Source organism: Meleagris gallopavo, chromosome 4 (genome assembly GCF_905368555.1).
Source record: "Meleagris gallopavo chromosome 4, MGAL_WU_HG_1.1, whole genome shotgun sequence".
Taxonomy (NCBI): Eukaryota; Metazoa; Chordata; class Aves; order Galliformes; family Phasianidae; genus Meleagris; species Meleagris gallopavo.
In genome coordinates this window covers 15,476,524-15,494,389 of record NC_139407.1, presented here as the reverse complement: position 1 = coordinate 15,494,389, position 17,866 = coordinate 15,476,524, and the positions used below count along the sequence as shown (strand labels likewise).

Sequence of the window (17,866 nt, the reverse complement as noted above, 5' to 3'; positions counted from 1 at the left end):
CTATTGGATTGTATTGAAGAACGTAGGGTAATTAACAGAACTCTGATGGGGATGAAGAACTGCCCAAGGATCAGAGAGAAGTGTACTGAGTTTGCTTGCTGCAACTTGAAGTTATTGAGTTAATGTAAATAGTCCAGAAGCAAGAGTAGCTGTCAGAGTTATGCAAAAAAGTTGGCAAGTCCTGTTTTTATTTTTTGCTGGGTTAATTGGTTATGTTAATCTGATACATTTAATTAAAATGATTTTTGGTTGGTTGGTTTGGGTTTTCATTGTGAGAGGGTGGAGGTATGTGTTATTGTTGGCTTTGACTAAATTTTACACAAATCACAGTCATTTTTTTTAAGCATTGTGATATTCCTTAAAAAGGTTTTTTGAGGGTAGGAACGAGGCAGAACAATCTCAAAGCTTTGGCTGAGATTAATATCTCATACCAGACCATAGATAGAGTTTGTTTCATGGTTTCTAAGAGGGTTCAGTGTTCCATGAAGTTAATAGTCTCAGTTGGACAAATAGTGTCAAATGGGAGTCATTTACATTAAATACAGGTGAAGATGGTTTGGGACAATGAAAACATATCAGAATTGCAAAACTGTAACTTATTCTGTGTTTGGAAGGATCTGCATGGGAGAACATAACTGGTTTAAGGAAAAAATTTAAGACATTGGAAACAGTGTTTTCAGGCTTAAGTATTCTAATGAAGTGTCAAAATCGCATTTTTTCATAATGAGTGTGTTAGCATCTCACAGCACAGATGCCCCCACAGGGTGAAATATTTTCGATAACACACAACAGCAGTAATGTCTGAAATGCAGTCTTCAAAACTCCCTAAATTCCCTTCACTTCTGTAAGGTGTTCTTCACACTGATTTTTATGTGACGAGTCAAATTTGTTCAGCTTTTCAAATAAGCAACAAACCATCTTAGCTTGTTTCAATTCAAAACATATCTGTTCACTTCTGAGGAGGGAACTGTTTTCCTTCAGCAGTGCGTTCAAGCTGATCAAAGAAGAAACAAGATTTCATTTGGCTTTTGAATAGCACGAGGAAGTTGTTTACAGTTTGGATTTATGCCCTTTTCAAGTACTTATGTAAGAGTTTAGTAGTAAAGGGAGACTTGCATGTATCTGCAAATATAGTTATGAGGACTCCAGCTGAAGATTATGACAAAAAGTATATGTCACAGGATTCAAAAATGTACTGCTTCTTAGACGTTTACGGTCCATAAAAATGACTAAAAAGTGATCAAAATGTTGTAAACACATTAGCCTTTTATAAACAGTTTATGTATAAATGCTTATAGTAGGTTGTGATCAAATCAGTGTTATTTACTAGACTGCCCTGATGAGGGCCGTAAACACTTCGTCTCTGCTTCTGCTAACCAAACCAGAGCAGCACAACTCCTGAAACCATGTATAGAAGATATTGCATGGGTGTGTGTGGTGGACAAAAGGATGCTTTCACTTTAATGTATCTTGATACAGGCACTTCTGTACAACTGCAAAAGCAAGAATCTTCAAAGTGTGAAGCAAATCAGACTTGTTTTTTCCGAGAATCTTGAAATTACAGTGACTAATGCAGTATCTTGTGGTATGTCAGCAATAGGTTGAATGCTTGCAAATCTTGACAGCAAACAGGAGGAAAGATTACAGCAGAAGCTGTAAAGAAGCTATCCATCCTAATGTAAGTTCACTGAGAAAGGAAGAAAAAGCCACAGTGATGACAAACTCTCATTTTTGCTGGGCACTTGATACCTATGCAGGCAGTGATCCCTGATTATTTTTTTATGTGAGTGGCTCAACTGTTTCACTTACTGCTCCTTCTCACATTCTTATTTGTGCTTTACTTGCCCATTGGTGTCTTGTTATGAAACCAAGATGATACATTCTGAGTGAAGAACGCTTTCTGGAAATTACGAATATTTCACATTGAGCAGGACCGTGAGATGCAGATGACCTCCTGAGACACACATTCTGCTCAAGTCCTGTATCTCTGTTTCAAAACTCAAAGGTGAATGCGTATTTTGGCCCAAGGAAAGAGACAGGTGGCCTGTATGAGAGCAGAACAGTCTGTGAAAAAAGCATATTTGTGCAAATAACACAAAACTACTTAAAGGAGGTCCAGCTTTTTTAGGCAAGGTAACTTGCAATTCTTACACAGAGATCAAACCTCTGTGACTACTGGTGGTGTGAGGCACAGCAGTGGATGCTGAGTGTGTCCTCAAGACAGAGTAAAGTGAATCATGTTGTGAATTTATTCTTACAGCTTCTAATCTGTGACGCCCTGAACAAAATTCAGGTATTAGAAACAACATCAGATTTGTAGAAAGTATTTGGACTTTACTTCCACACTCCACAGTCCAGAGGGTGACTGATTCCTGTAACTGTTAGCCTTTTTTCCTTCTAAAATTCTCCAGGAAGTCAATACATGTTTAGTTTGGCAGTAAGCTAGGACAAGAACATTTGTGTTTAGATTTGAAACAAATCCTAACTGGTACTGGCTAAAACCAGACTCAGTAATTCTTTTGTCTATTAGGATCTGCCAACTCAGTATCATCTGAATCTGAAGCTTCCTAGTATTTTATTTTTAATACTTACATCCAGGTTTTTTGCTATTTAAAGCAGCAGAACATCAAATTATATAGCCTTTTTCTGTATATTGCTGCGCGTATGTATTTTTTTGCACATTGAATAATCAATAGAAGATGTCTTTTATGCACAGCAAGTTTTGTTCGTTAAATGTGTTAGATAGAAGACCTGCAGCAATGAAGCTTTTTCATAGGCTAAGTGGGGAAAAAGGATCTTCTGTTAAGATGCAGTCGTATGCTTGGATTGCTGATTTGCTCATCACTTTCAGGCTATTAATACCTCTGACAAAACCAAAACCTGTTTGAAAATTGTCACTATACTTTTCTGTGTTACATCCCCTTAGAAATTGTAGAAAGAAGACAGTTTGGAATGAAGTATGCTACTGTCTGGGTTTTGCACTTGTTTAAACAGTTTGCTGGTGACTAACATTGGTATCTAATTAAAGCTGCTGCTTTCCTGGTGTATCTCTTGAGAAATGCTGCCATCCAGGTAATTTATGTGCTGTGACTGCACTGGCTCAGATACTTAGATTTGAAGCAGGCTATTTCAGAGCATACTATGTTATTGTAGACCTTGGCTATGTTCTGTGCTGGCCTCTATCCAAAACAGGATTGGAAACTAGATGGGCATCAGAACTGATCCTGCATGACAGTTCCTACTTCACTAGTGTTGGCACCATCAGTTATATCAGATGGGGCTAATGTATTGCATCACGTGTGAGGAAGACAATTTGTTCTGTCACTCACAGTCAGCTCATTGGTGCTATGTAGTGGGAAACATCTTACAGAACAATCGGAACGTGCCTCTGAGTAGAAACACTGCTGCAGCATTGGCCTCCTTAGCATTTGAGCTGTTGCTTTTCAGGGTACAGCTTCACTTAAGGTCTCGGGAGTAGAGCTTAAACACTGATGTCTAGCCCAGACAAATCATTAATCTGAGACATTATCATTGCTCATGTAAAATGTGTTATTTCTGCAATTTCAACCTTGACTGCAAGTAAAGGAGTAGTAGGTTGGGTTGGTTTTGCCTGTTATAGAGATGGTATAAAGCTGTGAGAGCCTTTTTTCCTTTTGTTAAAGAACTACTGGGATTATGTCAATTGAGCTGATATTTATGGTAACTAAGATGTACCTCAACCTTTTTTAAAGATGTATGAAGGCTGCTCCAAAAGTAATGTCTCCAGTTTTATTATGTGGGCCAGTAAGGTCAGAGGTGGATGTTGGTGGTATTGCAGTCAAGTTGAACTTTCTTGACAGTATTCTATTACATATTCACGCTGTGCAATGGATGATAGCAGAAAGGGCAGTATGACAAAACTGTCTGACATGGAAGTGTATATCAAGCAAAGGTGTGGAATTCAATTCCTCCATGCAGAGAAAATTACACCTATTGACATTGATCAATGTTTATTGAATGTTTATGGAGACCAAACAGTGAATGTGAGTGCAGTGAGGCAGCAGGTCGTGTCTTTCAACCATAACAACTATGACCTGAAAGGTAAGCTGTGTTATAGATGGCCATGCAGACTTAGAATCATTGCTGGTGAAAATGCATAGTTGATGGTGGTGACTATATTGAGAAAGTGTTCTGAAGTTGAGAATTGACTCTATCAAAGAAGTTATTGTGCTCTTTGTAGTTGCCATGGATATAGGAAAATGACTTTCGGAGTGAAGTATACATAAATGTAAATAGGTATACACACACTTATGTGCATAATTGCCTCCAACATGATATTTTGGTATATACATTTGTCTTAGTTAAAACATTTTAATATAAATACCTAACAAATATTCTGTCTCTCTTATATGCTTATAAATCTGCATATATGTGTAGGTAGTTATGATTATGCTTCAGTTGAGTAAACATCACTGGGAACACCAAGCAAGTGAGGCAAATTATTGTAATGAAGTATTAGGCTATGACCAAAGCACCTGTTAATGTGCTAGGTTTTTAAAAAAAAAAAATGTTCCAAGTCTCAGGCTTACCTGTATACAAATGAGAGGTTGTCTTCAGTGTTTTTTGAAGTTGTGCATGTTTCTGAGTTCTCAAAATTTAGCATGGCTGAGAAGAGAAACATTTGTTACAGGGACCTGAGATACAACAGAATTGCAAATGTGTGATGCAAGAGTATGAAAACGGCATGAATTTTCCATCAAGTCTAAATACAGATAGTAACCTCTTCTGTAAGAAAGACTAGAAATGAAATGTTTGCAGAAAAATAGCATTTCTACACAGTTAATGAGTTTGTGAAATTAAGGCAGCTTTCAGATTATCTGCAATTGGTAGAAAGACTGTGCAGCGGAATAACATGCGCCACTTGCAAATAGCCTGCCCATTTCCTGTCATTCTGTAGTGTCACCATAAATTAAGACAGGTTCTTTTCATTCTGCAATTTTTCAGGTTCTCAAAGGTACCTTTTCTCTGAGTAACATCATATATCGGTTCTGTGGGAACACGGAGCACATGTGAGTCATTGTGCATCAACAAGAGAATGTCTTCAACTTAGTATTTCAAGGGGACATCTTGCCAGTGTTTCTGCTTGAAGAGTTTTACATATAAGGTTTTTTAACCTGAAGACAGCATATCCTGATCGATTTAACTCTGCAGTGTTTTTTCAGTTGCAAAAAAAAAAAAACAAACTGCAGTGTTCAAAAAGTTTTGTTTATGCCATGGAAATTGAAATTGTTTCTGCCACTCTGAATTTGGCCACATGATTTTATTATCCAACAAGCTGTTACTTCATCTAATAGCAGAACATCCTGCCTCTGTCTGATCATGCAATGCATAGGAAAGAACCTTATCAAGCTGGAGAAACAAAAACACTTAGTTAAACCTGGTAGGTAACACTCACATAAGGAGTTCAATATTCTCTGTTTATTATGAAAGCATACTAATGCTAATAATAATTTTGTCTTTAAATTATTGAACGCAGTATTAATGGTTAATTGGAATTAAGTAACACTACCTGCATGCTTTTGGTTGTGCCAGTTGTTTTGGAACCTGGTTTGGCCTGGTTCTGAGATTAATGTGGTGGGAGGAGCTATGGACCCAAGCCCTGGGAGAGGGGAAGGGGGAAAAGGTAGTGAGACAGGCCTAAAAACAACAGCAGTAAGCTAAGGGAGGAAAAACTAAGTTACTAAATATGATATCAGAATGGAAGATAACACGATATAAAGCAGTAAAATTCTAAGTGAAGCTAATAAATCAAATAAAGTTTGAGTGTCCAATACTGAAGGCTTTACTCTAATGCTGAAGGTGAGATGGCTGGGGAGCACATGTGGGGGAGAGGAGCATAAAACAAGGAGTGTCTCAGACTTGAGAACAGTTGTATCTTTCTCTTTAAATGCAAAATGGAACAGTGACAGTCTTTTGGGATATGTAGCTCTTCTCTTCTGAGAACCAGGTACCTGGCAATGTTGACAATCCATGGAACTGGAGCATTAACTCTTTAACTACCAGTGCTCTGTGATGTTACAATGTGGAATATTGATTACAACAATCATAAAGCCCTGGTAGCTTGTAACATTAGGGACGAAAAAGATTGTCTCTATGCAGAAAGCATATGATTTTTATTTTCTTGGATTCATTCTCTAATATTACACCTGTGTTTTTCCCCCAAAACTGGAAGGAAACACATCAGATCTTGCATCATTAAGTAGGAATGTGCAGCTCGTGATGAATAAGATGTGCTGCCTGCTAGTTCAAGTTTTTCTGGAGGGCAGAATTATGAAGGAATTGTTTGTACTCTAAGTCAGCACTTTCTGATGCAAGGAAATGCAATGTATCACCAAGTGGTTTGCTTGGTTAAATCTGGTAGTGGAATGAATCCCAAGAAAGCTTACCAAGCAGTAGGTAAATATTAAGAAACCTGAAAAAGAGAAAACTCTGCACTGTATGTTCAGAATGGAGATAAAAGCAGGGACCCATCAGCTGCCTGCCCATGATGATGAATGGAAGGCATTTTGTGCAGCTTATGTCCCTGTATCTCATCTGTACCAAGCTCTGCTTCTCCTTTGGAATGCATTGACAAAACAAACTGTTTCTGCAAGGTTTTGCAGGATCTGTACAGTGTGCTGACTGATGTACTGATGCTGAAGGTCCATCTGTTCTAATACCTTGTTTCCCACTGAATTTGGCTTTTCATGCCTACGCTCTGCAGCAGTATAGAGAAATGTGATTGCTTTCCCGTTCTGGGGAAAAGTGACTTGAGAGCAACAGACCAAGAGGGGAGCAGCAGTGGCCCTGGTCTGTGCAATGGAGACCACTAAGGGGTCCAACAGGTGTGAGTTTGGGCTGCTTGTCCTCATTTGGATAAAGATTTCATTCTATTTTTGCAGCAGGGCTAAGACTCATCTTTTGTCTGTAAGAGAAACACCTGCTATCCTTAAAAATGAGCTGGGAGTATGAATCCTGAGAGAACGGCAGCATTCTCCTCGAGTCACTCGGGTCTGAAGACTTACAAGAGGAAGGAAAGTAATCAAGAGCTCGGGGGCGTTTTCTGAGCCGTGGGGGAAGCAAAACAGGTGTGCCGAATTAACTACCAATAGCTTGCTCATACTGCTTCTGAGTATGGTGGTGATTCAGCCCCGGGGCGAACGGCGCACAGGTGGTGCCACGAGGTGACCAGGACCTCAGCCTCTCCCCTTCGCTTTTTTCCTATCCTCACCTCCCACCCCCACGTCACGACGAATAGCCAACCTGCAGCACGTTCCCCCCCAGCCGGGAATGAAGGCTGGGAGCCGCCCCACCGCCCCCGGCCCCTCCTCCCACCTCCCCGCCCCTCACCCTGTCTCTCCTTCACACTTGCTGCCCGCCGTGCTGCCGTCGGGGCGGTGTCGGGAGACTCGGCGATGTGCTGAGAAGGCGCAGCTCCCATCAGGTCTCTCCGCGCTTCGCCCTTATCCTCCTGCCCTGCCTCCCCCCGCCTCCCTACAGCGGCGGACCCGGCGGTAAGTGGTGGGGAGTGCGTGACAGGCCTTGCTCCCCCGGAGCTGGGCAGTCGCAGGGGTGAGTGTGCGTACAGGTGCGGGGATATAGAGGTGCTTTTACCGCCGAGCGTTCTCCTTTGGGCACGAAGGAGGAAGGGAGCGAGAGGGGAAACCAGCGGGCGCTGCGGCTGCCGTGTGCGGGAGCCGCTGGGTGCTGATCTGATCACGTCGCCCTCCCCTTCTCCTCGGGTAGTCCCTATAGATACAGCGATGTGCTTGAAGGAGAGCCCTGCGCGTTCCTTTTCTTCCCTCTACAGGTGCCCTTTCTTTTATTTGGGCAGAGCCACGTAACCGTGTATTGTTTCTTCCCCCACGCTGCGCCCAGGTGCTCGCACACCTGCTCTCGGTGCTGCCCACGGGGCTCGGACTCTGCCCTTCTGATTGCCACGGGTTAGTAGCAAGCTGCCCGCTGCCTTCCTAGACATCCCTTCCTCCGGCGGAGGAAGGAACTAGCAGGCAGTGCTGCTTCTGAGAGGGGGAGGGGGAAAAGGGAAGGGGCTGCTGTGACGGGATTGTGGAAGGGATGCTGACTTGGTGGCTTTAATTACTGTCTATGTAGCTTAATTGTAGCATGGGGCTGTGTAGCTGCCACAGAACTCACTTAGTAGCTGTAGTGCGGAGCTGTTAGCATTGAATATTCTTGCCTTTGTTTTTTCGTGATTTTTTTTTTTCCTTAGACTTGATACATGTGCAGGATCCCTTTGGAAAACACAAGTACTGGCAGAGTGATATTGGCTGCACACAAAATGATGAGTTGCTGAAAAGCAGCGTTTTCTGTTTGCTCAAGTCCTGAAATTCTAGCGGTTCTAACTATAAGTGAACGTGTCTCATTTAGAAGAGGTGTTAGTTAAGTAGCTAGTATTTAAGCTTTTCCTTTGAACGAGAAGGTGGAGCATCAGCAAGTGATGGAATTAGGTCTTGTAGTTAGTAGATCAACAAACAGTCTGTTGGAGGTAGTGATGGGCAAGAAATGGGTTTTCTCCTTTCAATGAATGCACCTTCAAATGAGAACTGCATTATCAGTAAACCTCTCTGTGGATTTTTGTGGGAACTCCCAGGCCTTTTAGGGACTACTTTAGCCATGCTGCTTGGCTTGCTATCTGTAATAGCATGTGAGAAGATGTAAAGGTTATTTGTGTAACTGAGCTCCTTGTTTTTCTAGTTATTTAACTGTTTTTTCTATCTGAAATACTGAAAGCAATACTAGATACAGAGAGCTATGTGTATATTGCTAATAGAGATGTAGATGAAAGTTATATAATATGTTGGTATAAGTAGCATAATTTTAAAATATTTTAATGTTCAATAAGTTTTAATGAAATTTTCTTCCTTTTCTGGCAAAAAAAAAAGATAATTGTTACTCAAAGCATGCTTTTTTTTTCTAGTTTTGAGTGAAGAAATTCTTCAGCCATGGATGTGTTCATGAAAGGACTTAACAAGGCAAAGGAGGGAGTTGTAGCAGCGGCAGAAAAAACCAAGCAGGGAGTGGCAGAAGCAGCAGGAAAGACGAAAGAGGGAGTCCTCTATGTGGGTAGGTGGGCAGCAAGGTCATGCTGCTGATTGGTGTTCCCAATCTCATCTGAAGCCCCACTCATCTGAAAGAAAGAGCTGAATTCTCTAAAATACGTAATTGTTTATAGGAGATGATTAACTGGAAAGTAAACAGGATGAGATTTGAACTCACCTGAGCTCCAGGTCTTTGAAGATTGCTTGTTGTTTGTGTGTTTGATTGTTTGTGGTGTTGTATGTCACTGTTTTGCTTCTTGTCACTGTGTAGTGCTGGCCATGTGTGGCTGCATCATGGGGCAGCTTTTGTAATGTCATACAAGATAAGTTTGCCTTGTGGAAGAGGCCTTACAATGCAAGTTACTGGCTGGTGCTACTCAAGATGGGAGGCATATTCACAAAGTCCTGTAGAATGCCTGTGTTTTAAACAGTGTTTTAAAAGCAAAAACTTGATGTTGGTTCAGGAACTGAGTATAAGAAATGTCAATGGCTTTTCCCGGAATAAAATGAGGATATCCGAAGTGTACACAGTGAAGAAAGGAGCCTGTTTCCTTTCTTTACTAAATAAAGATCCTCAACAGTAACATTTTCAATGATGAGATGTCAGCTTCTTGTCTTTCAAATTTAACCTAATGTTCTATACTTTCTGCACAGCAGTTATTTTCCATGGCTTCTCAAAGAAGAACCTTCACAGTTACTGAGTTAGGGTAGTTAGTCCTTCAAGCAGCAGTGGAGAAAATGGGAAGCAGATGTTAACTGACTTGGCCAGACCAGGGAAAAGATTCTTTTCAAGTCCCACATTGGTATGTTGACTGCATGATCATGATCTTCACTTAGCAACTACTAGGCCTTAAAATACTCTTTTGTAAACGCCATCGTGAAAAATGCACAGGAAAAGAACCTGCCAGGACCATATGAATAGGTCATGTAAACTGGAGGAATTCCATATTTTTTGGTAAAATTCAGTAACATGGTAGTAGAATAGAAAGGAAAATACTCTTTTTTGTAGATTTGTTCTTTTTTTTTTTTAAATCATTTGGCAACAGGTCATTTCTGGAATGGATGTTGCTTGTAGCTGGGGAAGTGTGTACAAAAATTAAAAAGAAGAGTTAAAAACCAGAAGTATTTATTTTAAATGGAAGAACTGATGTTTCTGTACATCTTTCCAGGATTCCTTCTGCCCTTGCCGGTTAATGCCAGTCTGTAACAAATAATTTCTTCTCCATGTAGTTTAGACTACTCATTTGGAATATACTTTTCTCCTGCTGAGCTGTAGCTAAGCTTGGTGCTCTTGCCAACAGAGATGGAAGTCATTTTGAAAAGTAGTTGTAAGATGAATCTATTTTAAAATGAGCATCTGCTCATTTTCAGCATTAAAATAGCTGTTCTTTCACTGCACATCATGCTCGATATTAAAATTAATTTTCAGGATATGGCTTTCTTTTTAAATTTCATTTTTTTTGTTGATCTTGAGCATGCTTTTAGGCTCATTGATTTCTTTGTACTAGAAAACTGTGTTGTGTGCTGGAATAATCCTTGTCCCAGAGCTCTTCTCCTGATCGTAATAGAGTCTGGAACTAGCTGTCCTCCCAAAGGCAACAGATTTCCTGTTTGTTGTCTTCAGAGATATTTTTGCTGAGGCTGTGCTTCATAAGGCAGACTTGGTGTTTATTTCACAACTGAAATACCTTGGTCAGCGAAGCCCTGAGCCATAATGAGGATCTGTGCATACAACTACAGTGATGTGAAGCAAGCCCCTTTCCTGCAGCAGATGAATGCTTTTCAGGAAGAAAGACCTATATGCAGTTTCAGTGATGCAGGCAGAAAACGCTTTAGAGTTGCTCCTTAGAATTTCTGACAGGTAATGTGTCTGGGTGCATGCTTGGGTTTAGCGTGCCAAGGTTTTCGTAGTTCTCAAAATGTTCTACTAGGAAGTGGACCGAAGTGATAAACTTGCTTGGTTATTGGTTCCTTGGGTTCTCTAGCTGCAACTGGGAAAGTCAGAATTAAAACAAGGAGAGGAAACATCAGAGCAGAAACTAATAGGCTCAACAAATTGTAGTGGTGTTTGGGGACCCCTGTGAGGGCTCGATTCTGGCAGAGGGCAGCTGAAACTAGGTCACAGCTCTGTGTTCACTGCCAAAGCAGCATGTTCAGGCCACCCATAACCCCTTCATTTCTGAGCTGGGGATGTCTGTACTTCGCAAGCACACAGCAGGGGCAGCTCATCTCCTGAACAGCATAACAAAGACTGATGAGATAATCTCTTCATTCTGTAGGCTGATAATGCTTGCAATCTGGAAGGTGTTTAAGAAGAACCCTCTATAATCAGAGGCAAGGAGCAGCACAGTGTATTGGGGATTCTAAAGATTTTTTTCCAGCCTCTGTAGCTGAGTTTTCAGATAAAAATTGCACAGTCAAACAGTGAGATTCTGTTGTGAAAGCTACCTGACATCCTGCAAAGAGTCTGACAAAATTAGGCTAAGAGGGACCTGTTAATCATTACTAGTTTCAGCAGTCATCTCAGTGGCTTTCAGCCTCCCATTGCTGTTACAAAATGAATAAGATAAAAAAAAAAAAAATTTGGTTCAGATTCCCAAGATGCTATAGTCTTTAATTTAAGAGATGAGTTTAGGTAGTAGAACTTAAGGAATTTTGGAGTGTAATTTAAGTAAAAAATGAAAATGTCTGCTTTTCTGCCCAGGTTATGGTTAATTATTATAATAAAGATTTTAACTTACTTCTACATAGCGAGAATCTATTAACAATAGCTACTGTTTAGATTCAAATGTGAAACATAGAACTCTGAGGGAGTCTCCTGGAGGATTAATGGGATTGTTTTTCCTTTCCATGCACAAGTCTTCCCTCCCGCCATCCTGGGCAACCTGATCTATATGTTCATGACCCTGTTTGTGTAGGGATGTTGAACTAGATGGCCTTCAGAAGTCACTTCCAACTCGTAAGGATTCTATGATCTTTGTCCGTCTCTTCAATACTCAGAATATCCTTTAATACAGTCTGTAGTATGTTTTTATTTCCTTTTTTCCCTTACTTCCTCTGCTTATGTCTTCAATGCTGACCACTGAAAACAGTGGTTTTATCTTGACTTATAGAAGCAGCATCAGGACCTTTTTTTTTTATTTCCAAAGAATGACCTGATTGTTGATAACGAAAGAGGACTGAGATATAAATTCAAAACTGGGTCTCCATGTATCCTTCACAAGCTGTTGGTGTGAAGCAGTGAAGAAAAAAGTGGCAGTGCTTACCCACACTGACTTTGAAGCCAAGATCTGTGACTAAGGATAATGCTCTTGCATGCCATGAGTGATGTGCTGCTAAAGGGTTCCTTCCAGCTCTGTGTTGTTACCAGGGAGCTGCCATTTGTGCTCAGTTGACTTCTGAGTGCTTGTGTGGTGCTCAGGAATGGAGGTGTCCAATGTGATCTCTCTAGCCATGATATACTGTAGCAGAACACAAGAATAGCTTATCAAGAGACAAGTTTGTGGCAGAAGAATTTACTGCCCTGTGCTCAACTGGTACATGGCCTTAGAATAGTTCAGTCCAGTCGTGACCTATTTGGCAGGACCATCCAAATTCCTCTGCAGAACTTCCTTAAGGTTTTTTTGTTTTCCTTCAGTAATGGGTAAGCTTCGTGAAGGAGTCAAGGGGCTGGAGGTCAATCTGGTGGGATAATGGGCTTCAGAACTCAGGAGCAAGTACTGTTATGATTTATCCTTCCCCTGATTTGGGCTTATGTCTCTCCATCTTCAACTAATTCTAAGTGGCCTGAATCTCAGTAAAGGCTTGCTTGATGTATTCTAATCATCTCTCAAACGGCCCAGAAATGAGTGTGTGTTGACAAACTGCTGATAGTGATGATCGTAAGTAATGAAATGAAGAGAGTCTATTGTTGTTTTAGATAATAACATAAAGACAAAAATAGTGGGTTGGTTTCCTCTGAGTGACTCAAATATGTATTATAATGAGGAAAAATATCATACCGTGTGCTACTATTGCTCTTGATTTAACCAAGTAGGCATAGGTCAGTATCAGATTACCTCTTGTCTCATTTTTCCATTCTCCCTGTTGTGCTGAGTATAATGAGCCGGTTTATTAATGTTTTGAAAATAGCAGAATGAGAGACGGGTAGTTTATAGGAGGAAACAGTGTGGATGACTGCTTTCATTCATTCCCAGCCAGGAGTTGCCCTTACAAATTCAGTTGTTCTATTTATAGACCTGTTCTGGCAGGTCCTAATGTTCTTCTAGATCCTATTGTAATTCTGTCTGGAGAAACAGCTACTTCCATTGAAGTGTGCAGGAATTGAATGTTTAGCTCGAATGTATGCTGTAAGTTCTGGACCAAAGCTTAGCTGGTTGTTTTCATAAATGTGTTTGTTCTGTACAGGTCAGCAAGTTGTGCTTTTGCTAAAGAAAAATCTGGCAGTAGAAAGGTCTGGCATTTCTAGGTTAGCTGTGCTTATAGCACAGTTATGTGAGTTAAGAATCAGCCTGTGGATGTTCCTCTGAAGGTAAGTGCATTACAGAGGTCCCAAGCGAGTTCTGTCATAACATCGGTCTCTCACCTTCATCCTTCTCAGCTCTAGGGAATGGCATACTTGCTATTCACAGGTTTGCATTTGCTAATGGCTTGGATGGTGGGCAGTAACTTGAGCAAGATGAATGAGATTTTGGTCAGGTATACAAATGAACTTCAAAGTATGTTGTTAATGTTAAATGTTCGAATAGATTTCCTGTAAGCCTAAAATGATGTTTAGTCTCTTTGTAGCAGTCAGTAGAAACAGTCATTTCTTAAATTCCACATGTGTTTTTAGTGCTGTTCAGTGCTCATGGTGACGCAAGATTAAGAATTGAAGTCCTAGAACAAGTCTTGAAATATTAACACCTTGGATTCACCAAAATGAATGGTTCTTACAATAGTAAACATTTTCACTGAGAGCAAACTGCTTATTTTTGAAGAGAAAATCAAAGTAAAGGAGGAAGGTTTCTCAGCTGTTCAATTTGTTGATTATCTAAAGGAACAGGAAGTAATTTTACTTGATGCAACAATGTTATTTAATTTTGTAATGGAATAATGCTCTTGCTCATAGGTAAGAGCCTTTTCAATGCTGTAATCAATCCAGTAGTGCTATAAATATGTGGTGTAAGCTCTACAAATTGGCACTAGCAGTGAACAGTACGGTTGAATGAGTTGTATGTTATTTCAGTGTTTGTTACTTTAAAGAATTATCAAAGTTGCTTTCTTCTAATGTATTTCTGCTGGTTTATCATAAAATTCTCATGTGTTTCTGCCAGTATCAGTTTGTGTTTATATGTATTTGTATATAGCGATATGCTAAAATTACATAGGTATTAGAAGTAGTAACTCAAATACTAACTATAACGTCTGAAATACTGAGCGACATGTGAATATAAAAATGTATAATTTTTTTAGTAGTTAAAAAGAAGTCATTATCATGATATTTTTACGTGGGCATTACAGAATTTGTCTTGGTCTTCAGGGTGCCAGAGTTGCAATGTTTAAACAGGTCTTGTAATATTTCTCAGTGCTGCACAAGCTCAAGGTTTCTGTTTGCAGAACCTTTGTTGATGTTTCTTGTCTGTGATAAGGAGAGCAGCGGATTAGGTGAGCCTGCAGTTTGACCCCATGGACACTTTTATGTTTAAGTACTGACTGCTTCCTAATGTTTCTCTTTTAGATTGCTCTTGGTCTAAATTCAGCTTTCTAGAAGCTCCCAGTGAATTTATCTACTAAGTCTCTCTGTAGGCTCAGTAAAGCTTGTTAATTCCCTAGAAACCAAGATTTGAACAAGAGTTGTTAGAAGTTTTAAGGATCTTCTGGGAACGTGGGCTCTGATCTTCTGAAAATGCATGCATGAGTCTCATTAGGATGTTAATAGTAAGATGACTTCTGTGCAGTTATCCCTGTGAGTTTGTGGAGTGGCAGACTTAATTAACATGACTGTTAAGAGAATGGCAAGAAAGTCAGTAAGTACAAGGAATAAACTGCAGAAGCGTTTGCAGTATTATCATTTTTTTATAGTCACTGTGTTCAAATAGTTGCTTTCAATTGATAGTTTCAGCCTTTCTTAGATGGAATTTCTGTTGAATTAATTTGGAAATTGTGCAACAGTATGTATTCAATCTATTCATTCTAACTTAATGTCCATCTTGTCTTTACCACTATGTAAGAGCAAGTATTTTCAGCTAAATATTGTTCTTTGTTTAGGATCCAGGACCAAGGAAGGAGTTGTTCATGGTGTCACAACAGGTAAGTCAATTCTCTTAATTTCTTTGATTAAGCAAACTTTTCTCTATTAAAATTTTGTGTAGTTCTTTGTGAACGCTCAAGCTTCTGAGGAATGGTAAAATATAAAACTTTATGCAGTTTACATAAACATTTCTTTACGCTTCTCAAATTTTAAATATTTCACTGTAAAATGTAGAAGTTTAATATGATTGTATGTGAGGAGGATTTTCTAAGCAGTATTCTGAATCAAAGTCAAGCTGGAAGGCTAGTGAAACCAGATTTCAAACAGAAGAAAATAAATTATGTTTGTGGAAGTAGGTATATCAAACTTAATTCTTTTCTGTTCTTTGTTTATTGCCAAAATATTCTATGTAGGAAAGTTAGAAGCATGTTGATGTAGTTTTTTTTTTTTTTAAAAAAAGGGGTTAGTTTTCTTGTGAAGAATTCCTGAAAGCCTGGTATATTTGTCCAATTCCATTTGCTTATGATTTGAGGAGGAAGAGTAGTGGAATCTGGAGGTGGGAGTGGAGAAGAGAAATGCCACTGAACGGGAGGGATGTGGAATGTATAGTAGGGAAGGACTTGGGCATAAGTTCGAAAGACATTTATCTGCTGATTTAGGACCCTGTAGAGTCAATAGGATGTATGCTAGTGAAAGATAAGGAATTAATGCAACTGATGAAGAAGGCAAATAATGTAGAAGAAACCTCCTTTATACAGCAGGGCCTGTAAGAGCTGGGTAGAAAGGAAAAATCACAGGGAGGGTTAGCAGTTAAGGCCAGCAGCAGCACCAGCAATTTATCTGTGCAAAAGTATTTTTTTGGTAATTCACATTTAAAGCCATGATGCAAAATGGGGTTTCTCCTATGTAGTTGTCAGCTTAGCTCTGCAGCAGTCATTGCTGCTAATTGCAGTCTGTGTGATTATATCCAAGCAACTCTTAAGCTGGTTGCCTCTAGTATACTTAAGTGTAACTATAGTGTAGTGCATAGCTATACTGTGACAGTCAGTGCCTGAAAAAAATTCCCATGAACTTAATACCTGGTTATTGGTGATCTTAATGGTTCTTCATCATTGTCTGAGAACTGTTTCCAACACTACACTGCAGGTAGTGACTTATTAGATTAGGTTTTATTGCAACAACAGTATGGATGTGCCCCATCGCTCCCTCCACTCCTAAAAGATTATTGTGACTCATCAATATGTCTCCCAGGAGCTGGCTGAGTGGGAAGATAGGAGGGTAATAGCTTGTAGGGATGAGACATGTTTCAGAGTTTTGATAAACTAATTTGCATTTGGAAGATTTTCAAATCTCTTTTATTTTTTTAAACTGCATAATCTCTCTGTTGCAACAGTACTATCAAATGTTTAAGTTATTGCTAGCCATGTATGTTTACATGGGTACTTCTACACTAAAAATGAGTGAATTTGCATTTTAAACTGATTTACAGGGATCAATTTTTATACAAACTGAAACTAGTAACCAATAATTTGGAGCAACTAGTAAGTGGCAGAATGAATGGACATATCATACGTGTATGAAGTGCAGGAGGACTTGAAATGACTGTAATGCATTGAGTAGAACGTGTGACTTTATTCAAAAATGAGACTTCTGGAGATTTGAAGAAAATGCTCAGTCAAGAAATTTGTAGTATTTTTCTTTAAAAAAAAAATAGAATACAAGTGAAAATGCGAGTAGGAAAGGATTTTTTTCTTTAACTTTTTGTGCAGCCAGGTTATCATTGATCTGTGCTTATACAGGTCAATACAAAGAATAAACTGTTAGATTTCACTTGGCAGAACTTAATATCACAACTCAAATGTTTGAGAAGTAAACCAAGTGTATATTTAGGAGCATAGTTGATCAGAACATCTGACAGCCCTTCAGAACTTATCTGCAGGCTAAATAGATTTATGTTCTTGTTACAAGATTTGAAATCTATTCTTCTTAGACCTAAATTAAGGGAAATATTCAGGAGGATAATGACTGTAAGCAATAGAGGATTGCAGTAGAATAAGATTTGAGGCATGTGTATCCCATATGATCACAGATGTGGGAACAATAGATAACACTTGCATGCAAGTTAACAGTTAATTTTTGACTAAGCTGGGCTTTGAGAAACTTTTTGAAGTAATGATTTTCTGTAGTAGGCTAGCTTAGTGGGAGATTCCTTTCCCTCCATCTTTATCAGATATAATATATGTAGTGAGACAGGAAATTTAAACTAGGAGAACAGATTTTTGACAGATTTGAAGTTATATTAAATTTTGTTCTGCGTGATATATAACGGACTATAAATCAAAACAGGGAGAGAACGCATCTGTTCTCTGCTGTGCCTATAAGTACAGTGTTCAATGATATTACTGGGAATTTTAGGCAAAAAGTTCCTCAGCTACTTTATGAAATGAGTAACTCATAGCTTGAGAATAATGGTTACTGTGCCATAGTTTGTGTAATACTGATTCATTTCAACTGGTTGAAAGGAGTTTGGCTGTGGAATGACGATGAAAAATGGACA

The 17,866-nt window shown here is 39.4% G+C and overlaps 1 protein-coding gene across 1 annotated transcript in view; it reads left to right on the top strand.

Moving 5' to 3' along the window:
- Positions 1–7,359: 7,359 nt before the first annotated feature.
- The window catches only part of SNCA (synuclein alpha), a 64,249-nt gene continuing 53,742 nt past the window's right edge, over positions 7,360–17,866 (top strand). The window contains exons 1-3 of the mRNA XM_019614559.3: positions 7,360–7,532; positions 8,957–9,102; positions 15,327–15,368. Of these exons, the coding sequence (XP_019470104.2) occupies positions 8,982–9,102; positions 15,327–15,368 (163 nt within the window). The 5' untranslated portion in view covers positions 7,360–7,532; positions 8,957–8,981. The remainder of the gene's footprint in view (positions 7,533–8,956; positions 9,103–15,326; positions 15,369–17,866) is intronic.